The following is a 27,104-nucleotide window of genomic DNA, read 5'->3' as shown; positions in this document are numbered from 1 at the left end:
GGCGCTTCCGGCACGGGGTGTTCCAGGCGGCGTGCCAGGGCCCGGAGATGCCCCCGCCCCCGACCCCGCTCCCCTTCTGCCGGCTGTCAGCCCCTCGAGGGGCGCCTCCCCCCCCCCCCACGCCAGCTTTCCAGGCCCACGCCCTACTCCGACACGCAGCCCCGCCTGGACCCCCCGGGTTGGGGCGGACCGCCACCCCCACCCCCCACGTTCATCTCTGAGCGCCCGGGCTTCAGTGTTCCCTGGCTTTTCTTCCAACACTAGATGGGCAATCTAGCCCGGTTATTTGCTGGGGCCCTCAGTTTCCCCAACCCTCGACCATTCCCAGGGCTCAAAAATCAACCTCCCGGGAGTCCTGTGTGGCTAGTAGGTGGAGAACAGTCGTTAATGGATTCCATTCTCCTTTAGAGGGATGGAGGAGGCAGTTTTGGGCCTCCCTTCCCTCCCTCCCTCTGATGCCAACAAGAAGAACAAAACAAAAACCAGCAGCTGCCCTTCATCCTCCTTGGCACACAACACATTTATTTAGTTATTTAATCGGCCGTGGGGCTTGAACTCTGGGCCTGGGCACTGTCCCTCAGCTCTTCAGCTTAGGGCTCTCTACCACTTGAGCCAGAGCACCACTTCCTGCTTTTTCTGTTTAAGTGGTGCTGAGGAATCGAACCCAGGGCCTCATGCATACAAGGCAAGCACTCTACCACTGAGCCACCTTCCCAGCCCCCACACAACACATTTAGAAGCAAAGGTCCTAATCTGTTAGAAATATGTTCCCTTCTGCGGTGGTGCAGTCCACCCTGGCGCCATCACTTCTAGCCAGTGTGCTCTGTGAAACCTGAGAAACATAGAGGCTTCCTGGGGGCCACTGCAGTTTCTCTTAGCAGATTAAAGACTTCATTCAACAAATATTTATTGTGTACTATGCTGGTGATAAGTATAAGATTGTAATGAATCCCAGTTACTCAAGAGCCAGATACAGGAGGATTGCAGTTGGAGGCTGGCCCATGGGAAACTTAGCAGGAAGACTAGCTGAAAAGCAAACTAAAATACATAAAATGCAAAAGGTGGGGGAGGGGGGCATGCATGGCCCAAGTTGTAGAGTATATGCCTAGCAAGCTTGAAGACACAGAGTTCAATCCTCAGTCCTGCAGAGAAGGGGGGTGGGGGTGGGGAGAGGATAGGGAGAGAGAGGGAGGGGAGTGTACTATGGCAGACCATGTCATTGCTTGAAACTAGCAATGGTGGAGGGAGGGTCTCAGGGATGCAGCTGGGAGGCGCTGGATGTACATTAGGTAGCATCCCCAAGGTCCTTTGTCTCTATGGGCAACCTTTGCCCAGTGCCTCTCATCTGGGGCCTACAGGGAGTGGAGTAGTAGAGACTAGAGAGGGAGAGCAGGCAGCCCTAGGTGGTGTCCAGAAGATGAAGGCACACCCTTTGGGCCAATGATGGGTGTGTATGTTGCATGGCCTTAAGGCTTGAGGGGGAAGAGCAGGAAGGCAAGTTCCCGGTTGCCACTGTGTCTGTCCACCAGGGGCAGGGGATGCTTCGAATAGTGCTGAACCATGGTGGTCACGGAAGAGAAGACCTACACAAAGAGGTAGGGCAACCATGAATTTTTGTTTTGTTTGTGCCAGTACTAGGGCTTGAACTCAAGGCCTTGAGTTCTCCTTGGGTGTTTTTTTTTTTCACCCAAAGTTGGCTTTCTACCACTTGTGCCATATCAACAATTCATCTATCTATCTATCTATCTATCTATCTATCTATCTATCTATCTATCTATCTATCTATCTATCTATCTATCTATCATCTTCTGGCCCTGGGATTTGAACTCAGAGGCTGGATGCGCTCTCTCTGAACTTTTTGCCTTGAGCCATAGCACCACTTCTGGTTTGGGGGTTTTGTTTTTGTTTTTTTCCCAGTCCTGGGGCTTAAACTCAGGGCCTGAGCTTCTTTTGTTCAAAGCTAGCACTCTGCCACTTGAGCCACAGCACCACTTTTGGCCTTTTCTGTTTATGTGGTGCTGAGTAATTGAACCCAAGGCTTTGTGCATGCTAGGCAAGCACTCTACCACTAAGCCATATTTCCAGCCTCGCTTCTGGCTTTTTGATGGTTAATTGGAGAGAAGAATCTCATGGACTTTTCTGCACAGGCTAGCATCAGCTCTCAGCCTCCTGAGTACCTAGGAATACAGGCATGAGCCACCAGCACTTGGCACATGAGTTTTGTGAGCCTCACATGTCCAGCAACTTCCAAAGATGACTGGTAAGGGGGCAGATTGTCTCTGAAAGATGCTGCCCTACTTTAAACCTCCTACAACTTTCCTGTGATCATTGTTGGCTAGCCTTGGGTTTCCAAGGCCAAGTAAAAGTAACTTTCAGGCCTTGCTGTGCCTGGAGCTGAATGCTAGGTTATCATCTCTACCTTATAGCCCAGCAAATGCTGGGTATAAAATTGAGTTGAGCTGGGCAGAGAGGCAGGAATCTGGACTCTGGATCCTGCCTTCCTCATTAGGCTGTAAGTACAAATGCCCCACCTCAACCGTGTGCAGATGGGAGTCATAGCCAGAGGGAATACCTCTTCTCAAAGTGCCCGGAATCTAGGAAGCTTAAGCTACAGGCTCCTGTTATTTCAACCTGCCCTAGAAAAATGCAAACTGGGGGCTGGGAATGCAGCTTACTGGTTGAATGCTCACATAGCATGCATGAAGCCCTGGGTTCGATTCCTCAGAACCACATAAACAGAAGAAGCCAGAAGTGGTGCTGTAGCTCAAGTGGTAGAGTGCTAGCCTTGAGCAAAAGAAGCTCAGGGACAGTACCCAGGCCCTGAGTTCAAGCCCCAGGGCTGGCAAAAAGAAAAAAGAAAAGAAAAATGCCAACTGGATTTCTCCCCCAGACATATGCTCTTAGCTAGGCTCAGAATGCTGGTCTCTGTACTCTCCTTATTTGGGAAGTCCAACTCCTCCAGCAAGCTCTTACCTCCTCGTGGTTCCTGCCCTCCCGGCCCAGGGCATAGTGGCGCCCACCATCCAGCTGCCGGATGGGAATGTTGAAGACCCGGCCTTGGAGAAGCACTGCCAGGGTAAAGGGCTGGGAGGTGTGAGGCCCTGAGCTGGGGCGCACTGTGTAGGCCCCATCCTGTGAAGGAGACCCCAATCATGAACCTTATTTCCCAACTACTCATTCCAGCCCTGACCCAGGATGATCCAGAACCTCTCTAGACCTCCATCTGCCAGCTCAGCCCACCACAGCCTGTGAGCAGCAGGGATTTCAGAGAAGACTCAGGAGTCTATAGCTGCCTACCTTTTGGAAGCAGAGCAAGGCTCTCTCTACAGCATGGCGGTCACAGTTCCCTGAGTACCAAGGCTGGGCCAGCAGGTTACTGTCCTATATACAACCACACACACACAAGGCCACTCAGAGATGTGTCAGGGAATTGAATGGGAGCAGAGAACCCTGGAGTGCCGTTGTTTGCATTCACATCTGCCAGTGCCAGACTGAGCCCCAAAAGCAGAACAAAGCTGCGTCGTGCCTGGTGCACACATACATACATTTCTGGTGGTGGTAATTCATGCCTCTGCCATAAGGGTCCTGGGTGAGGACTCAGACTCTGGTTGCCAAAGGCCTTGCCCTCAGCCTGCCCCCCCAAGCCCCTACTCACCTTGGCAGCTGAACTGCTCCCAGGGTGGGCTATGGAGGGAAGAGGGGCTTTCCTTCCCACTGAAAGAAGGAAATTACAGAGTTAGGGCCTGGAAGGGGTTAGGCAAAGGTTCCAAGGAACAGCTTTAGGGGTAGGAGCAGAGGCAGGGGATACAGGAAACCTGAAGTCCAAAATGGAGCACCCTGAACTCCTATTCTCCAGGTCCAACATCCTCCCAAGACCCACCAGCCCAGCCTTGGGAAACTTCCAGGTGAGATGTGACCGTGAGGCCCAAATTGGGAGCTTCCCAATTTGGTGCAGGCTCTGGAAAATGTCCAAGAGGATTCCCCCTCACCCCCCACACACACTGCTGCCACCCCAACCTGACCCTGGCTGGACTCAGCTGCAAAGTCGGGGAGTGGAAAGGGGTGAGGAAGGAGTCTACAAGCCCGCAGGCTTGGGCAGAACCATCCAGAGATGTATGCACTGACCTTTAGAGGTGGCATCTGCTGCTCCCTGGGAAACAGGAGGTCTGGTCAGATGATCACTGGCCTTGCAGCGAGTCCCACCCTGAGCCTCCCTTCTCTCTCTCCCCCTACCCAGTTCAGTTTCCCCTTGACCACAAGCCTCTTACACTCCAGGCATCCTGGGGTACTATGTTGGGCCTGTAGGGAGCAAATCAGGGCAGAGCTCAGGGTCCTCATCACTTTCAGAAATGAGCCAATATCCCAACCTTCCCTTACCACCCCTGTCAGTGACCCAGGACAATGGAATGAGACTGCCATTTCACGGTCAGGACTGAGGCAGCCTGCGTTAGCATTCTCTTAAGCTCTCTTACTTTCTCTCCTTCATGTAGGCACGTGTGCATCTGGTGAGGTACCTACCTAGGAATCACAGATGTCCTTGGCAGAGGGACTGAGGGCATCAGGGCTTTGGAGCTCAGAGACCTAGTTAAGGCTGGGACTGAAACAGAGAAGGCAGGCTGAGGTTGACCTGGGATCAGGCAAGGAAATCCAGGCTGGTCAGGGAGGGACTAAGAATGGCTTCAGGGTCTTCTCTGCTGTCTGGGCCCCTGGAATTCCTTCTAACTAGAGGGAGATGCTAGCCTGGCCACAGCAGCTGAGAAGCTCCACCCAGCCCTTCTTTTAAGGGGTTGGCTCCCCCTAATAGGCACAGGGTGCATCAACTCAGACCAAAGGCAGGAGTGAAGGTTATCATTTGTGTGTGTGTGTGTGTGTGTGTGTGTGTGCGCGTGCGTGCGTGCGCGAGCGCGCGCGCGCTCGCACGTGTGGGGCTTGAACTCTGGGCCTGGGCACTATCCCTGAGTTCTTCAGCTCAAGGCTAGTGCTCTACCACTTGAGCCACAGTGTCACTTCCAGTTTTCTGGTGGTTAATTGGAGATAAGTCTCATGTACTTTTTTGCCTCGGCTGGCTTTGAACCTGGCCTAAATCCTCAGATCTCAGCCTCCTGAGTAGCTAGGATTACAGGCATGAGCCACCATCTCCAGGCTCATTATTATTATTTTTTTAACTTAGTTTGGTTTTGCAGCAGTGGTGATTGAACCCAGCACCTGGCATGTGCTAGGCAAGTGCTCTACCACTGAGCTACCTTCCCAGTGAGAACTGAAGATGTCTATGCAGTATCTGAAGGCCCATGCACACCAGTAAGGGACAGAAGTGGGGCCTGGAGGGTGACTGTGGGGCAGGATGGTTTGGAGGGAGGCCCTCACCTGGATCAGGCTCACACTTCAGGTAGACATCCTCATCCTGATCCTTTGCAGGGCCTGCTGCCACCTAAGGTAGGGAGGAAGGGGTATGTATGATCATGAGTTTGCCCAGCCCTGGACGTCCTGCTAGGACTAACAGACCTTTGCCACAAGCAGTAGGGTGACAGTCAGGGAAAGAGCCTTGATCAGGAGGTGGGGCTCCAGTGGACCACATTCCCTCCTTGCCAGTTGATCCTCTTTTGGGGAGGGTTGAATGACTAAAATTGTCCCTCTGGGGCTGGGAAGGTGGCTCAGTGGTAGAGCGCTTGCCTTGCATGCATGAGGTCCTGGGTTCGATTCCTCAGTACCACATAAGCAGAAAAAAAAGCCAGAAGTGGTGCTGTGGCTCAAGTGGTAGAGCACTAGCCTTGAGCTGAAGAGCGAGGCCCAGAGTTCAGGCCCCATGACCGGATCCAAAAAAAAAAAAATTTGTCCCTCTGCCTGGAAGGAAGCATCTCATGAACACCTTCCTTTTCAGTGGTACCCACAGGTGACAACTGCCAGGGTATGCAGGTGTCAAAGAGGAGCTCTGGCCAGTGCCTTTAGGATAACTGGCTTCTGCCTGCTAGGGGCCTGTGGCAGAAGGGAAAGACTCTTTGGGGCCTTTCTCCTGGGATCTAAGAGTATTTCCTGGCCTTTTCAAGCCCTACTCTGTCCCTGCAAAGTGAGGATGGGGGGGGGTGGTTACTCACCACTCTGGATATCACCTCTCGCCCTGCAAGAAGGAAAGCAGCAGTCAGGAGGAGCAGGGAGGAGGGGCTGGGACATGGGGTCCTTGGAGCCAACTTTGAAACTCCAAGAGGAAACCATCCTCCTCTCCTTGTCATTTCTTACACAAGGCTGTAGTGTCACCTAACTTGACCTCCCAAATGATTTTCCAGGCTTGGCTCCAGATGACTTTGGGCTGAGCCAAAACTCAAAGCCACCCTCAAGGTCAGTAGGGCTAACCAAATGTGCCTCAGGTGAGCAGTTTGACCTTGGGTGGAGGAAGCCATCAGGATGGAGGGACTACAACACCACTCTTCCCACATCCTCTTTCAGACAGGAAAATTTCCTGGAGTTCTATCCTTTCCTGACATCCCAGAGTTGTGGTGTCACAAGCCTCAGAGGCACTGACCCTAGGGGCAAGTCCCTGAACAGTGACAGCAATAGTGACCGGAATGAAGTCAGTGGTGGCCCAAGGATGTCCCTTTGCTGGGGGGATGGTGCACAGATATCCCCATAGAGAGGGTACTGGAGATAGAGTAGGCTGCCCTTCTGACCTCTTTATTCTGGGGTCCCCCCAGTCTGACCCTGTACCAGATATTCTACACCTGCTGGAGAGGGAGCATCAGGTCAGATTTGATGCTTTGATGCCTTCTCAGGCACAGCAGTTGACATCTCTGGGTCTCTGTCTCATTTGTACACTGGAAGCCATGCTACCTCCGGAACTTGGCCAGAAAAAAGGAAGTTACAGCCAGGAGGGTGCAACAGAACGGCAGAGGATGACTCTAGTGTGAGGCACACCCAACTCCACCTCTCCCAGGGTGGAGAGAGGCAAGAGGACATGTCCCTTACCTCGACTCCCAAAGGCAGGTCCTGGCTTTGTGGTCAGCTGCGGGTTCATTGCTGCCTTCAGCTGTGGGCGTAATAGAGCTGGTGAGGGAGGAGGGAAACTGAGGCATGGTAGAGTGCTTGCCTAGCGTGCATGAAGCCCTCCAATGGATTCCTCAGTACTACATAAACAGAAAAAGCTGGAAGTGGCACTGTGGCTCAAGTGGTAGAGTGCTAGCCTTGAGCAAAAGAAGCTCAGGGACAATGCCTAGGCCCTGAGTTCAAGTCCAGGACTAGGAAAAAAAGCTAAAGGACAGATCCCAGACCTTGAGTTCAAGCCACAAGACCGGCATAAAGACAAAACAAAACACAAAAACCAGGCACCAATGGTTCATGCCTGTAATACCAGCTACTCAGGAGGTTGGGATCTGAGGATCATAGTTCAAAGACAGCCCAAGGCAGTCAAGTAGGTGAGACTCTTATTTCCAATTAACCATCAGAAAACTGGAAGTGGCACTATGGCCCAAGTGGTTAACAGCTAGCCTTGAGCTGAGGAGCTGAGGGACAGTGCCCAGGCCCTGAGTTCAACCAACCAAAACAAACAAAAAAAAAAAAACCAAAAAACCCACAAAAACCTGCTGGGTGCCCATGGCTCATACTATTCAGGAGGCTGAGATCTGAGGATTGCAGTTCAAAGCCAGCCTGGGCAGAAAAGTCCCTGTGAGACTTATCTCCACAAAACTGGAAGTAGAGCTGTGGTATAGCATTAGCCTCCAGCAAAAGAGCTCAGGGACAGTGCCCAGGCCCTGAGTTCAAGCCCCACAACCAACAAAAACAGAAACAAAACCTGCCACTATAAGCTCAAGATGAAATGTACCAAAAGGACATTTTTCTCAGCTTCTTTTCTGTGGCTCTTGGCTGTGCACTTCTCTACTTTTTTTTTCTTTTCTAGTAAAATATGGAATGAAAATGGTAGCTTTTGGAGTCCATGTGTGGGACTCATTGGGACTGGGATCTGGCACTGACTGGCAGCTAAATGGAGAGGCTTGTGTAATCTCTGGACAGGATGGAGTCCTCAAGCTCAAAGTTCAGGGGAGTACAGTGGAACCTAGAATCCTAGGTCCAGCTCAGGGGAGAACAGAGGGAGGGAGTAGCAGGTCAGGCTGGCTGGGAGGGCCAAAGGACTTTGGCTTCTCAAGTCTCTGGCACCTGAGATTTTGGGGCTTTCTTGAATGCAAATGTTAGTGCTCTTGCAAATGATCTACCTCTCACAATTTACTCACCGGAAAATGGTTGCCTGGGGTGGGGTGAATGGAGAAGGAGTGACTTGGGGGAAGGTCTCTCCCCATGGTGGGTGGTGGCTTGGATGGTCCGAAGGGGCCAGAGCAATCTGGAAAAGACCCCAGACATTTTGGGCCCTCCCATGTCGATTCCCATTTTCTTCCAGCTCCTTCCCAACTGTCCTTCCATTTCCTTCTCCTTCCCTCTCCTTAGCTTATTATCTTCCGACAGCTTTGTCTCTCTGGAGGCAGCCAGCTTCCCTGCTCCGACCTGGCCAAGACCCTAAGCAGTGGGAGTGGAATACCCATGGTACCCTCATCTCAGAGAACATTCTAGAATCATAGAGGGGGTACTGGAGGCCCCCAGGGACCAGGGTCTAGCCTCCTGCTTTTCTGCTGTTGCCTTGGTTACATGGCACTCAATTCTCTGCCTTCCCTACTCTCCTTTCCCTCCTCCTGTCAGTGACTCTTTTCTAACTTCCATCTCTGCCCCAGCCAAGAGGCCCCAGTGACCACCCTGTCCCTGCCCCTGCTCAGGCAGGAGGAAAGCAAGGCCTGGGTTCTCTACCCAAATCCCCACCTCCCTGCCTCTCACTTCCCTGCCCTCACCCAGGTACAAGGACTCCTCCTCAGCACCCGCAAGGTGTGCAGGGGCCAGATTGAGGGACAGGGCCTCACAGGGGGGCAGCTCATACTTATCCTCTTCCTCCTCCTCTTGGGCCTTCAGAAAGTGCTGCTGGGTACAGAGGAGATGGAGGGTGGAACATGCCCAGGACACTGATGGCTGCTGCCTCCCCCCCCCCCCCCGCCCGTCCCCCCTCCTCCCCAGCCTCCATCTCAGCTGCTGAACTTACCCTGTGTCTCCAGGTCTCTGGAGTAGGCAGAGGAGATGAGCTGAGGGCATCCTCTCTCCAAGCTGAGGCATCTGGACAGACAGACTGGCCTTGCCTCCTCCCACCCCACCCCCTTCTAGCACAATGTCTGATGTTCCCCCCAACACACCTATAACAAGCTTTAATCCTCTACTAAAGAAACCAGTTCTCCTGGGGGAGGAGGGAAGGTTTAGGGCAGTCCTGGGGCTTGATCTGAATGCCTGAGCTTTTTTGCTCAAGGCTAGTGCTCTGTCACAGGAGCCACAGCTCCACTTTTGGCTTTTTGGTGGTTAATTGGAGATAAGAATCTCAAGTATTGCCGGGCACAGGTGGCTCACGCCTGTAATCCTAGCTACTCAGGAGGCTGAGATCTGAGAATCACGGTTCAAAGCCAGCCCGGGCAGGAAAGACCGTGAGACTCCTATCTCCAATAAACCACTAGAAAACCAGAAGTAGCACTGTAGCTCAAGTGGTAGAGCGCTTGCCTTGAGCTGAAGAGCTGAGGGACAGCGCCCAGGCCCAGAGTTCAAGCCCCATGACCGACAAAAAAAAAAAAAAAAAAAGAATCTCAAGTACTTTATTGCCCTAGTGTGTTCAAATGGAGATCTTCAGATCTCACCCTCCAGAGTAATTAGAATTACAAGCATGAGCCACCAGGCTTCAGGAACCTATCTTTCCTTCCTTCCTTCCTTCCTTCCTTCCTTCCTTCCTTCCCTTCCCTTCCCTTCCCTTCCCTTCCCTTCCCTTCCCTCCCTCCCTCCCTCCCTCCTTCCCTCCCTCCCCCCCCTCTTTCTTTCTCTTTCTTTCTTTCTTTCTTTCTTTCTTTCTTTCTTTTCTTTCTTTCTTTCTTTCTTTCTTTCTTTCTTTCTTTCTTTCTTTCTTTCTTTCTTTCTTTCTTTCTTTCTTTCTTTCTTCTGCCAGTCTTGGGACTTGAACTTAGGGCCTGGGCACTGACCCTGAGCTGCTCTTGCTCAAGGCTAGCACTCTACCACTTGAGCCATAGAGCCCCTTCTGGCTTTTTCTGTTTATGTGGCACTAAGGAATTGAACCCAGGGCTTCCTGCCTGTTAGGCAAGCACTCTACCACTAAGCTACATTCCCAGCCAAGAATTTACTCTTTTTTTTGTCAGTCATGGGGCTTGAACTCTGGGCCTGGGCACTGTCCCTAAGCTCTTCAGCTCAAGGCTAGCACTCTACCACTTGAGCCATAACACCACTTCAGTTTTCTGGTGGTTAATTGGAGATAAGAATCTCATGGACTTTCCTGTCCCAGGTAGCTTTAAATCTCGATCCTCAGATCTCAGCCTTCTGAGTATCTAGGATTATAGGCATGAGCCACCAGTGCCTGGCTAGGAACTTAATTCTTTTTTTTTTTTTTTTTTTTTTTTTGGTCCTGTCGTGGGGCCTGAACTCTGGGCCTGGGCGCTGTCCCTCAGCTCTTCAGCTCAAGGCTAGCGCTCTACCACTTGAGCCACAGCGCCACTTCCGGCTTTTTTCTTTTTGCTTATGTGGTGCTGAGGAATCGAACCCAGGGCCTCAGGCATGCAAGGCAAGCGCTCTACCACTGAGCCACCTTCCCAGCCCCTAGGAACTTAATTCTTGAGGGAAATTTTTATCATGGCAGCAGGGCCAATGAGTTGGCCCGAGAAAGAAGGGAACCTCCCAGTCGCTTGTTTTACCTACATCAGTTCCACGCCTCCTGACACCCTTGACTTTCCTTAAGACAAATGGGAGAGCTAAGCCCCAGAACCAAGCAGTGTAGGACTATGGCAGATGCGTGTCCTGAGCCACTCAAGAGATACTAAACTTGTGGGGGCCCCTAATGTACTGGAACCCTCTGGTCTACTGTGTCACTTACCCATGCATCTGGGGGGTGGAAGAGGTGGCCCCAACCTGCAAGCAGACTCTACTCAACTTAGCCCAAAAGGTTCTGGAGTTTGTGTCAAATAGACATTGCACTCCGTCACACTGATATCCATCACCATGAATGCCTACCCCCCCAAGAGTTGTGTGACATGGTGGCCTTGGACTGGGGCAGCAGAATGGGTGGGAGGGTTCCTGGGGGTAGAGGGGCAGAGCCAGTGCCCTTGGGGAACACAACTGGATGGCCTGGTACCCCAGGTAAGCTGGGAGACAGGGGAGCCCCAGTACTGATGGGTAAAAGCAGATGAATGGTGGCAAGTGGGCTGGGAGTAGTCAGAGCCAGCACCACACCTAGAGCAGCAGTGCCAGTGAAGGAGGGATAGGGGGTGGGCAAGGGAGACTAGAGAAGAGGGTGGGAGAAAGAAGAGCCCCAGTACTCACCGGGCCTTGGTCCCACTGAGCTTGTCCTAGAAAGAGGGGAAAATAAAGGATAGTTAGTACTATTGGGATTAGGACACCTCTCCCTGCCCAGAGTTCTCCCCCGCCCTCCCACCCCAGAACCAGGCAGGTTTGTGTGCCTGGAGCTGTTCTGGGACCAAGTCTCACCATGGCTGGATTAGATGAGCTCTGCCTTCCAGTAGTCCAGGATTTGGCACAAAAGGTGTGAGGCATAGGGGCCCTTTTGTTCCCTATCCCCTTCTATCAATATTATTTGCATCTCTTAAGCACCCGGAAGGTGGGTGGCCTCCCATTCCAAATGGACTTCACTCAGGACACTCCCAGATGAGACCTAGCTTCTGTGTTGCTACTCCCCCCTACCCCCCAAGTCCTCCAGAAGGAAGCTGGCCCAATGTCCCATTTCCAAAATGCATGTGTTACTAGGTAGGCCCCTTTCAGACAATTTTTTAAAATCCTTACACTTGTCATTTGCTGGTGAGTGGTGATCAATGATCAAAGACATAAAAGTTAGAACTGTCATGTTCAGTGACAGCTTTATTATTATTATTATTGATGGATGTGTTTATTCATCCAGTGGACACATCACCAAACACTCTCTATGTACTAGGTGCTATTCCAGGTGGTGAAGACACCCATCGAAAATAAAACAGGCAGGCATTACATGTGTGCTTCCTCATTGTGCTCTCAAAATAACCCCATGATGCAAGTTCTAGTTTTATCTCTTTAAACAAAGAAATGGAGTGCATTAGTCAGCTTGGACCACCATAACAATAGCACAGACTGGTGACTTAAACAACAGATCTTTTATTTCCTCACAATTCTGGAGGATGAAAGTCCAAGATCAAGGTGCCATCAGGGTTGGTTTCTGGTGTGGCTGCTCTTCCTGGCTTGGAGACAGCAGCCTCCCCATGTCCTCACATGGCCCCTTGTCTGCACATGTCTAAAGAGAGAACAAAGCTGGTATGCACTCCCTTTTCTTATGAAGTCAGCAGAGCTGTTGGAGTAAGGCCCAAAACAGTCCTATCATAGGCACATTGGGCATTAGGTCTTCAATATATGAATCGTGTTTGTGGCACAATTACAGTCTATAACACTAAGGCCTTGATAAATTGCATATCTTTCCTGAGGTCATGCACTCAGTGATGGATGTGAGGCTCCAGAACCTGAAGGGTAAACAATGGACGTCCTCCTACCTCATCTAGGAGGGAATCAGGACCCTGTCGCCTAGCCACTGGAGATTCCTTAAGGGGTTCATGATTTCGAAGTCACTCCATGAATTTGGAACATTGACTTCTGAGACATGTTGGGATAAAAGGAAGGGTGGGGTCTGGTGTTTGACTCTGTTTAAACCAGAAAATGAGAGCTGGGTACCAGTGGCTCATGCTTGTAATCCTAGTTACTCCAGAGGCTGAGACTTGAGGATAGAGATTCAGCCAGCCAGGGCTGGAAAAATCTGTGAGACTCATATTACTTGACAGTAATTTGATGGGGAGATACAGAGAAGCCACATTTTGAGTGGTTGAATCTGGAGTCTTTATTAGAAAGCCAGTGACTATGAGCAGATACATGTCCCCAAAAAATGTGCAGCCTTCAATGCACTTAAAACTGATAGGAAACTGAGCCACAAGGGTGGTAAAGAAAGAGCAGAAAAACATTCTGAACAAACGAGATCAACTCTAATGGAAAGTTGAAGAGGGATGCCATGGTAACCGGAGGAGAGGCAGGAGGCAGGAGACATGGTGCATTGGCCGCTGAAGTGCTGGGGCCTAAATAAGGTCACAGTCAGGAGATAGGGTCACAAGGAGCTCGAGTTCAAAGAGTCTCCTGAGTTCATGGTACAGGTATGGCAGGTCTGGTAATCTATTGTTCAAGTCCCTGCCCCTGCTTCTAGGAATCTACCTGGGGGTGGGATTTTACCTCTAAAAGTTTTCATCAAGTCCCTGTCACCTGCCAGAAGCAGAGTTATAGCTTAAGTAGTAGTAGAGCTCCAGCCTTGAATGAAAAAGCTGAGTTCAAGCCGCAGTACTGGAACCAAAAAGCAAAACAACAAGAAACGAGGAAATTCAGACCATGATCGTGAATATTGAAACTTATAGGCCTCTTCCTTTCTTGTATTTTTCACTTTGTGGATGCACTAGCTGTTGGCACAAAGTAAAAACAAAGCCCAGGTAACTTGCATGGGGAGTTGGAGTAGGACATAACCTTTTTTTGTTGTTGTTGTTGTTGGTTGTGGGGCTTGGACTGGGCTTGGGCACTGTCCCTGAGCTCTTCAGCTCAAGGCTAGTGCTGTACCACTTGAGCCACAGTGGTACTTCTGGTTTGCTGGTGGTTAATTGGAGATAGTCTCACGAACTTTCCTGCCCAGGCTGGCTTTGAACCTCAATCCTCAGATTTCAGCCTCCTGAGTAGCTAAGATACAGGCATGAGCCACCAGCCCCCAGCAGGACATAACCTTAAGAGAAAAAGGCCAAGTGCTTCCTGGGACCTAGAGGCCAATGACACTTAACGAGCCATAAGAATCACTGAGTAGGGCTGGGAAGGTGGCTCAGTGGTAGAGCACTTGCCTTGCAGGCCTGAGGCCCTGGGTTTGATTCCTCAGCACCACATAAGCAAAAAGAAAAAAGCCAGAAGTGGCGCTGTGGCTCAAGTGGTAGAGCGCTAGCCTTGAGCTGAAGGACAGTGCCCAGGCCCAGAGTTCAGGCCCCACGACCAGACCCCCCAAAAAAAAGAATCACTGAGGAGATGAGGCATAGTTGCTTAGCAAGCAAGGCCCAGAGTTCAAATTCCAGTACTGAAAAAAAGAAAAAAAGGATAAAGAAACAATTGTCAGTTGAGGTTAAGGACTTGGATCTATTCCTTGCCCTTCACTCCCCAGATGACCTATCTTCCACAAGGCAGGGAGCAACTTCCCTTACTTAGTGGGGCCTCCTATGGGATCAGAGTCCACAGGTAGAATGAACTGAAGGTTCTGGATAGCACTCACCACAAACCCCAAATTGATCAAGCTTTCCTCTTCAGCCACCTCCTCCCTGTTTAGGGCTTTGCATAGGAAAATACTGAGGCCTGGGTGAATGATAGGATCTGAGGTGGAGGATGGAGTTTGTGCCCTCTTGGCTGGAGCACTTGCTGCACAGACCTGGGTGCGGGGCAGGAAGCTGGCCTACTCCAGTGGCCTTGTCTGTTGGGCAGCCCTTCAGGGCTGGGCATCTTGTTAATCACAGACATATTTAGACCTCTTCTTTACGTATTGGGCACAGGATTACTTTGTCCATACCATAGATACTTTTTTTTTTTTGGCAGTTGTGGAGCTTGAACTCAGTGCCTGGGTACTGTCCCTGAGCTTTTTTTTTTGGGGGGGGGGGTTCAGTCGTGGGGCCTGAACTCTGGGCCTGGATGCTGTCCCTCAGCTCTTCAGCTCAAGGCTAGCGCTCTACCACTTGAGCCACAGTGCCACTTCCGGCTTTTTTCTTTTTGCTTATGTGGTGCTGAGGAATCGAACCCAGGGCCTCATGCATGCAAGGCAAGCACTCTACCACTGAGCCACCTTGCCAGCCCCATCCCTGAGCTTTTTTGCTCAAGGCTAGCGCTATACCACTTGAGCCACTGTGTCACTTCCAGTTTTCTAGAAGTTAATTGGAGATAAGAGTCTCATAGACTTTCCTGCTGTCTAACTGAAATCCTCAGATCTCAGCATCCTGAGTAGCTAGGATTACAGGCATGAGCCACCAGTGCCTGGCCAGTTGCTTATATTTTGAAAGTTTCTAGTCCTTCCAGATGCTTCAAAATGCGCAGATCTCAGCCACTGAACCCCCCGTGAGAACAGACCCAACTGTACTGGCCCAGAGTAGTATAAATATATCTTTTGAAAGCAAACAAAGATTTTGCCATTTGCCTGATAATAAGAATTGCTGAAGGTCCCTTGGTGGCACAGTGGCTCATTCTTGTAACCCTAGCTATTTCGGAGATCAAGATCAAGAAGATCACAGTTTGAAGCTAGCACAACCAAAAGTTCTCAAGACCACACCTCAATCAATAAGTGAAATGTGTTGACATATGCCTATGATCCCAGCTTTGTGGGAAGGAGAATGTAGGAGGATTTCATCAAGTGGAGACTGGAACGAAAAAAAAATATCCCAAACAAAAAGGTATGGCTCTAGCGGTAAAATGACTAATAAGCAGGAAGGCCTGAACTCAGGCTTCAATATTAGTCATGTATATATCTATAAAAAGATATGTACATATATATATGTATATATGTATATATCTGTGTATGTAACTCAGAGAAATGATGCTGTAATCCCAGCACTCAGGAGACTGAGGCAGAAAGATTGCTCCAAATCCCTAACCTCAAGGCCACTCTGAGCTAGAGAGCAAGATCCTACTTAAAATAAAACAAAAAATGGGGAGGGGACTGGGGATATAGCTCAGTGGTAGAACACCTGTCTAGTATCTTTGGGTCCCCAAACCCTTCCCAAGATTGTAAGACTTCGATCTTCCAGGAAGTCTACATTATTTTTAACTGGCATCTTAGATCTGTCTTACAAAAAGCCAAGTTTGAGAAACAGTGTTCTGTTGGAAACATTCCAAGCCAAGACTCGTGGGACAATTTTTAGAATCACATGCAATTCTTGAGAACATAAGTCTTGGCAGAGGAGGAATGGAACACAGGCCCTGCCCTCCAGGCGTCTCTGTGAGTGATGGAGAGGATTGATGTCAGCTCTCTGGGCTTCCATTTCCTCTTGTGTAAATAGGAGCACTAACAAAGCATTTTTCTCTGGGCACTGGTGGTTCAAGCCTGTAATCTTAACTACTGAGGAGGCTCAGATTGGAGGATCCTGGTTTCAACCCAGCCCAAGAATATTAGTCTTTGGAGATTAGACTCTAATCTCCAATTTAACTGCCCAAATGCTGGAAGTGGAGCTGTGGCCCAAGTGGTAGAGCTCTAGCCTTGAGCAAAAAAGCTCAGGGACAACACCAAGGTCCCTCAGTTCAAGCCCCACCACCAGCAGAAAATCGTAACGAACAACAACAACAACTAGAACAAAAAAATCCCCAAAGCATTCCTCATTGAGAGAGGAAAGGTGCTTGAGAGTTGACACATAAATGTGAGCTCTCCATGAACTCCTTGAACTTGGGGTGCAGCCATTGACGTAGTGGTCCACAGAGAAGGTGGACAGGTCTAGCTGAGATCCCTGGTATGAGTGGAGGGGGAGGCACTTGAGAAGGAGTTTGGGTCAGGGGATTCTGAGGACCTGAAGGAGACAGCTCTCAGAGGAAAGAGAGCAGCATATGGAGGAAGAGCTGCTAGGATGTGTGTGGCTGGGCTCCTGGAGATCCAATGAGGACAGGTGAGTTCTTTTTGACTATTGAGCATTTCATATACTTGGTGGGTTCTCCACCTTAGGCTTCTGTTCGCAGAAGCCACTGTGCCTTCCCAGCCTCCTTTAGTCAGATGAATCTGCTAGGCTTTTCCTTTTCCTCCCTTCCTTCCTTCTTTCTCCTTTTTCTCTGTCTCTCTTTTTGTGCTAGGACTAGGGCTTGAACTCAAGGTCTCAAGCTTTCTCTTGGCTTTTTCCACTCAAGTCTGGAGCTCAACTACATGATCCACAACTTCACTTCTGGCTTTATGTTGATTAATTGGAGATAAAAAGCTCAAAGACTTTTCTGCTGGGCTGGCCTCAAACCTCAATCCTCAGACCTCAGCCTCCCGAGTAGCTAGGAATACAGCCACCAGCTCCCTATGAGCTGAATCAGACACAAAGAGGACTCTACCTTGGGGAGGGTGGTGACAGTCACCCCCGTTTCCAGAGGACTGAGGCCTATGGTTGTTTGCATATTGTGGTGTCTGACCCAGGGAGCCTCTGCTAGGCTAGATTCTTCAGGACATTATTTCTGACAGCTTCTCTGGCACTCCTGGAGATACTGTGAGCTATAGGAATTTTCTCCCTCTGAACAGAATTATTAAACATAAAATTCTCAATACAAATAATTTGGACCTAGTACTTTATTCTTTTTTTTTTCTTCTTTTTTTTTTTTTTGTCGGTCGTGGGGCTTGAACTCTGGGCCTGGGCGCTGTCCCTCAGCTGTTCAGCTCAAGGCAAGCGCTCTACCACTTGAGCTACAGCACCACTTCCTGGACCTAGTACTTTAAAACCTAATCTTTCTTTGTAATCACTCAATAGGTGAGTCCAGAGAATGTTCAAGAGCAATTTACTCTAAAATAAATAGAAAAAATATCCAAGGCACTCTAAATGATTAGCTGAACTACTGGACTATTGTTAGTTTTGCAAGGTGTGGGCAGGAGGAAGTCTTAAAGATTGGCTTCTGGATAGCAGACAGGAGATATTCAAGGAACCATTAAATGCACTACTACTGGATGCTATTGTGTATCTGAATTAAATGTTCCCCTTGTCCCATTCCAAGCACAGGACTGTCAGTGGGGTCAGAAGTTAGCTCAGCTGCTGGTGGGAGCAGACAGACGCCAGCATGCTCCTCTCAGAGGCCAATGGCAGTCAAGATGAAGTCCTTGAGGATCTGTACACAGAATCTTGGCAATGGCCTCCAAGTGTTCTGCCAAGGTCCCCTCCCTCCCCCATCCTCTTCCTGGGCCCTGGACCCACAGGACCCACAGCAGGTGGTGTCCTTCTAGCTATGGTATGTTTATAATTAACTATTTTTCAACCTGAACTAGCTACAGATACTTGCTTTTCTTCTTCCTTCCTTCCTTCCTTCCTTCCTTCCTTCCTTCCTTCCTTCCTTCCTTCCTTCCTTCCTTTCTTGCTTCCTTGCTTTCCCAGTCCTGGAGCTTGAACTCAGGGCCTGGGCACTGTCTCTGAGCTTCTTTTGCTCAAGGCTAGCACTCTACCACTTGAACCAGAATCAAACCCAGGGCTTCATGCATACTAGGCAAGCACTCAACCACTAAGCCACATTCCCAGCCCACAGATGCTTTCTTGTACTTTCAATGATGGACTCTAATCTACAGATAAAACCACAGCATCACTGAGGTCTTACTAGGGGATGACATGATGCTCAAAAAATGGAGCCCGAGAATGGTGTCTCCTGGGAAGGTAGGACCAGGTAGAATCCAGTATCATAGCTTTACTTCTAGACTCTAGAGACTTTTAAATTATGTGGGGTGTGTGTGTGTGTGTGTGTGTGTGTGTGTGTGTGTGTGTGTGTGTGTGTGTGTGTGTGTGTGTGTGTGTGTGTGTGTGTGTGTGTGTGCGTGTGTGTGTGTGTGTGTGTATGCTGGGCCTTGAACTCAGGGCCTGGGAACTGTACCTTAGCTTATTTTGCTAAGGCTGGTGCTCTACCACTTGAGCCATACCTTCACTTCTGGCTTTTGGCTGGTTATTGGAGTTAAGACTCTGATAGACTTTTCTGCCTGGACTAGCATTGTACTTTGATCCTCAGATCTCAGCTTCTGAGTACCTAAGATTACAGACATGAGTCATCAGTGGCTAGCTAGCATAAATTATTATTATTATTATTATTATTGTCAATTGTGGGGCCTGAACTCTGGATGCTGTGACTCAAGTGGTAGAGCACTAGCTTTGAGCTGGAGAGCTGAGGGACAGTGCCCAGGCCCAGAGTTCGAGCCCATGACCGACAAAATAAATAAATAAATAAAATAAAATAAAAATAAAAAGTTAATGAAAGGGGCTGGGAAGGTGGCTCAGTGGTAGAGTGCTTGCCTAGCTCACATGAGGCCCTGGGTTCAATTCCTCAGCAACATATGAGCAGAAAAAGCCAGAAGTGGTGCTATGGCTCAAGTGGTAGAGCAGTAGCCTTGAGCTGAAGAGCTGAGGGACAGCGCCCAGGCCCAGAGTTCAGGCCCACAACTGACAAAAAAAAAAAAAAAAAAAAATTAATGAAAGAATTGGGAGTGTAGTTTAGTGGTGGAGTGCTTGCCCTAGCATGCATGAAGCTCTGGGTTCAATTCCTTGGTACCACATAAACAGAAAAGGCTGGAAGACACGCTGTGGCTCAAGTGGTGGAGTGCTAGCCTTAAGCAAAAAGAAACTCAGGACAGTGACCAGGCCCTAAGTTCAAGACCCAGGACTGCCAAAAAAAAAAAAATTTTTTTTTAAAGGTAATGTGAGCCAGGTGGCTCACACTTGTAATCCTAGCTACTCAGGAGGCTAAGATCTGAGAAAAATGTTCAATGCCAGCCTGGGCAGGAAAGCCCTTATGAGTCGAAGTTCCAGTTAATCTCCAAAATAAAAGCCAGAATCTATGGCTCAACTGGTAGAGTACCAGCCTTGAGTGGAAAAGGTTAAGGGTCAGCGCCCAGCCCCTGAGTTCAAGCCTCAGTAATGGTGTACACACACACACACACACACACACACACACACACACACACACACACACAGAGTTAATCAGTAAAACTAGAAAAAAAAATGGAGGGAGGAAAGGAGGAAGGGAGAGATTAATCTAGAGTCCCACAATAAGGAAGCAGGGACAGGAACAGATATACTAGGAGCAGCCAGGACTCTGGAAATGGGAGGCCAGGCTAGAAGTGAGGACAGCCAGGTTTCCCTTAGCCAAGGAAGTTGAGAGCGGTGGAAACCCCCAAGGGTGCTGGTAATGCAAGGATTCTTCTCCTGGGAGTGGGGATTCATAGAGGAGGTAGGAGTTTGTTGTTTATTTATTGCCATTTCTGGGGCTTGAACTCAGGGCCTGGGCACTGTCCCTGAGCTTCTTTTGCTCAAGGCTAGCACTCTTCCACTTGAGCCACAGCGCCACTTCCAGCTCTTTCTGTTTATGCGATACTGAGGAATTGAACCCAGGGCTTCCTGCATGCTAGGCAAGCACTCTACCACGAAGCCACATTCCCAGCCCTGAGGTAGAAGTTTAGATGGAGCAGAAAGAGGGATGGGAGAACTTTCTGAACAAGAGGCAATGGCATGGGGAAAGTCCTGACCATGAGGGATGGGGGATGGGAGAGGAGAGCTGGGGGCAGAGACAGAGCCCAATGAGGGAAGGGAATACAGGCAGCCAAGATGGAGGCCCAAGATGTTTCAGGTGTCCACTGAACTGTGTGGTCTAGTACATGATGTCAGAGACAATCCTGCAGGAAGGGGGTGTGTCAGGAAGGTGCTGTCCAAGGCTGGTGGATGAAGAGTTTGGTCTACACAAGCCAACTGTGTCCACACTTTCTCCTACCATGCTTCCTTCCCAGGCCTGGGACTCAGTTTCCTCGGTGACATCTGTGATGAAGAATGGCTAGAGGGACAGACAGCCCCCAAGCCTATCCCTGGTGCATGGACAACTGATTTTCAGAAGTCTGGGCTATGCTACCTCCATCTTCTGAGGTGAAAATACCTTGAGACTGTGATGTACAATAACGTTTCTCTCTATTTTTCCCCAGAGGGTAGGCCTTCTATTCTCAGACTCATTGGAGGCTGAGTTGAGGCTGGCTTTTTCTGCCCTCTAAGGTTAAAGGGCACCAGCCCAGCACTGCCCTGTTTCCTCTGCCCTAGAGGGTGGTGCGAATTTGCGCCACTCCCCTGCCTTGCCCTTCTTTGGAACTTCCTTATAGTATATCTGGCTGAATTGCAGATCTGACCAAAGCCCTAATGTGACTCTAGGGCTCAATGATTGTAAGATCAGGCCTCTGCTGACTTCAGCCCCCAGGTCTCATGACTTCTAGTATGACTGGGACTCAAGTGGCCCATTCAGCATCCTGTAATTTAGGGAAATTTCAGTTGGAAGAAATTGAGAATCTTACCTAGTCCACATATTGCAAACTGAGGAAGGACTTTTTTTTTTTTGTCTGTTGTGCAGCTTGAACTCAGGGTCTGGGTGTTGTCCCTGAGCTCTACCACTTTGAGTCACAGCACCACTTCTCGTTTCCTGGTGGTTGATTGGAGATGAGAGTCTGATGGACATTTCTGCCATGGCCGGCTTTGAACCATGATCCTCAGTTCTCAGCCTCTTGAGTAGCTAAGATTATAGGTGTGAACCATGGGCTCCCAGTGAAGAATTTTCTTAATATATAGCAAAACACAATTGAAAGGAAGAAGACAAAAAGGATACTTCTATATATACATTACACTTAAAAAATTACCAAGCAAAAGTACAATAAAGACACTATCCACAAATGGCTCTCCTCCAAATGACCCTCCTTCTCCCAATCCTGTCCTCTTCAGCTTTGTGCTGCACATCTCTCAGCGGCTCATTCTGCTTCCTCTCTGACCTCCTTTTGTTCTTTTACATGGATTAGGCTGACCTCAGAATCATAATCCTCCTGTCTCAGTCTCCCTCATGAGGGGATTTCTGTGTGTGTCACCAGGTTCTTGAACTGTCTTTTATCTTGATCCATTAGCCTACTACTACAATTCTGCAGACAGAAGGAGATGGCAGATACTCAGGAATCCTGGGTGGGGGGGGTGCTGGGGGGAAACAGAACAACACATGGATTCTTCCAATCCTTCTCAGCTCAGGACCTCCTTTTTATCTGGGGGCTACGCATTTGCCTTTGCTCTCTTGGAACAGCTTGCCTCCTTCAGCCCTCTTTCTGCAGGCCTTAGATTAGGGGAACCTTTTCTCAGAGGGTGTTCCAGACCAGTCCTCCCAGGACCTCCCAGACCTACCCTCACAACTCCCACAGTAACTAGGCTGATGGATTTATTTCACAAATATACTGAAGACACCCCCACTTGACCATAAGCTCTATAAATAGATAGCTGTCATGTCTAAGGTTCACAATCAAATTCCAAGGGCCTGACACACAGTAAGTAGGCTCTCCTGCAATATTTGTTCCAAACGCATATTCAAATCTTGCTCACTTTTACCACCTAGAGAAAGTCTTCCTCTCCACCAACAGTGCCTCTCCTTGTTCCTTTCCTGCCCATATGTCACCAATCACTAGGCCTAGACAGAAGGCACCATGAGGGTCATTACCTGTTGATCTACTGAAAACAGCCTTCATCTCTAAATGAAAAACAGTAATCACAAGCTGTCTTCACCGGCTACCTTCTGACTTCCCACATCCCACTGGGTCTTTCCCTCTATTTGCCTTCCATAGAAGGTAACTTCCTTCCTGCCCACTTTTCCAAGCATTCCATCCAACCCCAATCTCCCACAGATGTTATATGGGCCTGTTTGAGCTTCCTCCAGGTCAGAGCCTGGTAGTCAAGCATCTCCTATTCCCAGCACTTTCCTTCTCCCAGGACTGATAAGGAAGAACAGTTTTGGACATTGGCCTGACTTCTTACCCTCCCCTTTAGGAGTCCAGATCACAGATGTTTCCCCTTCCTACAACCTTCCTCCTTCCTTCCCCCAGGGCCCTGAGATCTCCCACTCTACCTTTTACTAACAGAAAAGCTGAGAAACTAAACAGGAGATGGGTGCTGGGCATTGGCCAAAGCTATTTAATTATATACACAACGCCTTAGTCTGCTCCACCAAAGCCATTAGAAGCATTTAAATAGTCTGTAAGGGAAAGGGCGACCCCTGGTGGTGAGAACAGCCTGTTGAGCCCGTTGCTCATTTCCCAAGATGTGGAGGCTCCTAGAGGAAGTGACATCAAGCAAGGCCCAGGCCCTAATTATCACGATGCTACAGAGAAGTAACCCAAGGGTAAAAAACCCAAATTTTGCTGTGCCTATCCTTAGCTACATTTCCTAAAATGCTCTAATAACACCGTCCTGCAACTTTAACTGCACCCTGGCCTTGAGATCTTCAGGAATTAGGACTGGCATTCAGTACCACATAGAGAAAAGCCTGAAAAGATGTCCTGTCCCTTCAGTCCCAGCCAAGGCCTCTCTTCCTGGAAGCCCAGATTCTGTGAGTAACTGTTAAGACTGAATTGGCTGACAAATGTTTTCATGCATCAGGTGATAGCCAATTGCTTCCGAGTTTCAAGAAAACACTTCTCTAGCCAAATGTCTTTTAGGTATGTTATACCTTTCCTGTGACTCAGTCCTAGAAGCAAGCTTCTACAGAAACCAGTGAGTTTCTATTCAAATCAGGAAAGCACATGAAGGAACAGCTTTAAAATATAATGGTCATCTTGAATTATTTTATATAAACACAAAAATCTTACCACCAGCCGGGCACTGGTGGCTCACGCCTGTAATCCTAGCTACTCAGGAGGCTGAGATCTGAGGATTGCGGTTCAAAGCCAGCCTGGGCAGGAGAGACCGTGAGACTCCTATCTCCAATAAACCACCAGAAATCCAGAAGTGGTGCTGTAGCTCAAGTGGTAGAGCGCTTGCCCTGAGCTGAAGAGCTGAGGGACAGCGCCCAGGCCCAGAGTTCAAGCCCCATGGCCGACCAAAAAAAAAAAAAATCTTACCACCAACTACAAAAATATACCATTTTCCTAAGTGAAGTTCTAGTGTTTCTGTACTAAAATGTCATATATCCTTTATTTGCTGGATGGTTATATTTTAGAAAGGGAAACCTTTTTTTAAAATTGAGTGTTTCAACTGGGGGAAAGTGAAAGAAGGGATGACATTGTCCAAAAAAGAAATTTATTACCTAACTTATGAATTGGTAATCCCTCTGTGCACATCTTAATAATAACAATAAAATCTTATTTTTGAAAAATTGGATGTAATTCATTACTCCTAAGATTTTTTTTTTTTTGCAAGTCCTGGGGCTTGAACTCAGGGCCTGGACACTGTCCCTAAGCTGCTTTTTTGTTCAAGGCTACCACTCTACCCTTGAGCCACAGAACCATTTCTGGCTTTTTCTGGTTATGTGGTACAGAGGAACCGAACCCAGGCTTCATGCATGCTAGGCAAGCACTCTACCACTAAGCCACATTTCAAGACCTACTCCTAAGATTTTTTTGTCTGGTTAGTTTTGCTTTTTGGAGCCAGGGTCTTATTATGTATCCCTATCCAAAGCTAGCCTCAAACTCATTACCTTTCTACCTCAGCTTCCTGAGTGTTAAGATTACAGGTACACCATCATGCTTGCTTATTCCTTAGATTTAGAAGAATATTCTACTTTATGTTTGTAATATTTGAAGAGTTGGAAAATACAACTTCTTAATCCATCTTTTTCTGGAACAGCCAAAAAATGTACTTTCTTTGAGATAATGGGCTTGTAGAGTCCAAAGACTCAAGCAATAGCATTTCAGTATGTCATATGTTTACATATGTTTAAAATGTGGAGTCAAGCCTGGAATCCTAGCAGCTAGGAGGCTGAGGCAGGGGACCATAAATTTTAAGGATATCATGGGCTACACAGAAAGATTATCTCAAGAGTTTATAGTAGTTGTTTGTCTTCTCTAAGGGAAGAGGCTACTTAATAATGACTAGTTGTTATGTATGTATGTCAGTACTGGAGCTTCAACTAAAGGCTTTGTGCTTTTATGGCTGGTGTGCTACCACTCGAGACATACCTTCACCCCAGCATTTTGTCAGTTAGCTGGAGAGAAAAGTCTTGTTTACTTTTCTTTCTCAGGCTGACTGTGAAAAACAATCCTCCAGATCTCAGCCTCCTGAGTATCTAGGATTACAAGTGTGAGCTAACAGCATCTGCTTAAGGTCTTAGCAGAAAGTGTGCAGAAAAACAAGTCTTCCAGAAATTCCCAGACAGGAATGGGAATGCGAGCTGGGAAGGTGGTTCAGTGGTACAGTGCTTGCCTTGGGTTCGATTCCTCAGCACCATATAAGCAGAAAAACCGGAAATGGTGCTGTGGCTCAAGTGGTAGAGCACTAGCCTTGAGCTGAAGAGCTGAGGGACAGCACCCAGGCCCAGAGTTCAGGCCCTATGACCGACAAAAAAAAAAAAAAAGAAAGAAATGGGAATGTTCAGCCAGTTAATATAAACCTCATTCTTGCTACTACGAGAATCTGGGACATATACTTTAATTATCACTTCAGGAGAAACTACAGATTATTTCAAGATTAAAGGGAATATTTTTAGAAGTAGGCAGTCTTAACCTAACTACATAAGAGAGAAATCTCATTGACATTATAGGGTCATGGCTGTGTCCTTATCACCTATATATTTTTCTACCTATCTTGAGGATTAGGCATGAACAGTATATGCCCAGATCAGGAAGTCTAAAAGCTGAAAATGGGGTTAAAGACAGTCCATTGTGTTCCTGGCCACTGTGGTGTCACTGTTCCCGATACAGGTGTAACCTGAGCCACCACTTGGGAGCCAGAAATCAGCTGAGAAGAGGTCTCTGGAGAGAGGCTGCCCTGGCCAGCGAGGGGGGATGAAGTAGGTTCTCAGAACAGCTCATCTCACCAGCAGGCTGATTTGCACCAAAGGTAGGTAAATCCCTTCTGCAGCCTGGTAAGTCAGGAGAAGAGTTGTGACACCTGAGGCAGAATTGTGAGCTGAAGCCCTTGAGAAAGAGGATGCTGAATGCAAGTGCCTTGGTTATACACTTCCAGGAAGCTCCTCATCCAGCACCTTGACTTCGCTGTGTAAAGCTGATACCTGGGGGGCAAGGCCCCAACAGACAGGGACTTACATCCTGGGATGTGGAGGGCTTTTCTCCAGGAGACCTGCAGGCCACCAAGGATCCGTGGCAGGCTTAGTCCCCATCTTAGGGTTTAGGATGCTCCTCTCTCTAGGACAGGAAATTTGCTCCAGGAGATGGAGGAGGCTTCATAAGGGCACACTCCACATCTCTACCAAGTGTGGGCCCAAGTCCCCACCTACCAGCCTCCGCCCCAGCGGTCCCAGCCTGGGGGGGGAGGGGAAGGGCGGGGCTCCGGCTCGTAGAGGAGAGTTGGCATAGCAACTCCAGGGTCAAGCCCAGGTGCAGGGGCGCATAACCATGACTTCAGGAGATGAGACCCCTGTCCTCAACTCGCAGACCCTGTCGGAGACCCGGATATCCTACCCTGCCTAACACCTCAAGGAGAGGAGCACTCGAGGCCCCGCCCCGAGGCCGCCCGCTGCCTGCTGGGGTTTGTAGTTCCTAGGGGAGGGAGACAGAGACTTCACGTGTACGCGCACGCGCCGTGTGTGTGTGTGTGTGTGTGTGTGTGTGTGTGTGTGTGTGTGTGTGTGTGTGTGTGTGTGTAAATAATTGTATCGCAGCCACAGTATCGTCTCCAGAGTTCTAATCTTGTCCTTCTGGACTTCTGAACCTGGATTTAGCTGCGTCGCAGACCCGAGCTCCCAAGACCCCGCCCCTTTGGCGCGCTGTCTACTGGGACTTGTAGTTTATACTCACTCGGCCTTGGGCAGGCGGAGCCGAACTGGAGTACGTGTCTTTCCCAGTTCTGGTGTACCAACCAACCCGGAATCTGCACCTCCACCAGTTTGTGCAAGCTTCTCATGACCGACACACTATATAGATACTAGCGTCTGCAGAACCAGCGTCTAGGATGGGCAAATTGGGACACCAAAAGTGGAGCTCTCTGGCCAGGGTTCACCCCCTTGGTCCATGATTATTACATGCTGATTACACGTGAGATGGCTGAGATACACACATACCTATATATGTACCTTCCCCTGGTGTGTGCGTGTGTGTGTGTGTTAGTCAACTATCTAAATTTGGTAGTATCTTGCTATATAGCAGGCTGTCCTGGAACTCATGATCCTTTTGCCCCATACTCCTGAGTTCTAGACGCGTACTCCCCCATAAGTTGGAAAAAAAAATTATTTGACAAATTTGTCTACTTCACAGAAGCAAATCCAGAAAGGAAGTCTCCTCTGTTTAAGACATTAAATGGACAATTCTGGACTGCACTTCGCTTTAAGGATCAGATAAA

At 48.9% G+C, this 27,104-nt stretch overlaps 2 protein-coding genes across 2 annotated transcripts in view; one reads left to right on the top strand and one right to left on the bottom strand.

The window, feature by feature from the left end:
* Positions 1-501: 501 nt before the first annotated feature.
* Positions 502-11,409, bottom strand: Sh2d6 (SH2 domain containing 6). Its single transcript, XM_069989126.1, has 15 exons — positions 11,389-11,409; positions 10,943-10,977; positions 9,068-9,138; positions 8,823-8,949; positions 8,217-8,323; positions 6,958-7,018; positions 6,093-6,115; positions 5,365-5,428; positions 4,519-4,597; positions 4,269-4,299; positions 4,126-4,150; positions 3,656-3,714; positions 3,298-3,381; positions 2,974-3,132; positions 502-1,583 (listed from the first exon to the last, which is right to left on the bottom strand). The coding sequence occupies exons 2-15, from the start codon at positions 10,944-10,946 to the stop codon at positions 1,467-1,469; spliced, it is 1,011 nt and encodes a 336-aa protein (XP_069845227.1). The 5' UTR covers positions 10,947-10,977; positions 11,389-11,409; the 3' UTR covers positions 502-1,466.
* A 9,227-nt stretch (positions 11,410-20,636) lies between these two features.
* The window catches only part of Capg (capping actin protein, gelsolin like), a 28,104-nt gene continuing 21,636 nt past the window's right edge, over positions 20,637-27,104 (top strand). The window contains exons 1-2 of the mRNA XM_069989123.1: positions 20,637-20,723; positions 25,508-25,646. The gene's annotated coding sequence lies outside the window, so the exon portion shown is untranslated. The remainder of the gene's footprint in view (positions 20,724-25,507; positions 25,647-27,104) is intronic.

The sequence above is a fragment of the Dipodomys merriami genome, unplaced genomic scaffold (assembly GCF_024711535.1).
Source record: "Dipodomys merriami isolate MVZ:Mamm:240054 unplaced genomic scaffold, mDipMer1.0.p SCAF_37, whole genome shotgun sequence".
Taxonomy (NCBI): domain Eukaryota; kingdom Metazoa; phylum Chordata; class Mammalia; order Rodentia; family Heteromyidae; genus Dipodomys; species Dipodomys merriami.
Note: the sequence above shows the minus strand (reverse complement) of the source record. Positions and strands in the feature narration are given on the sequence as shown.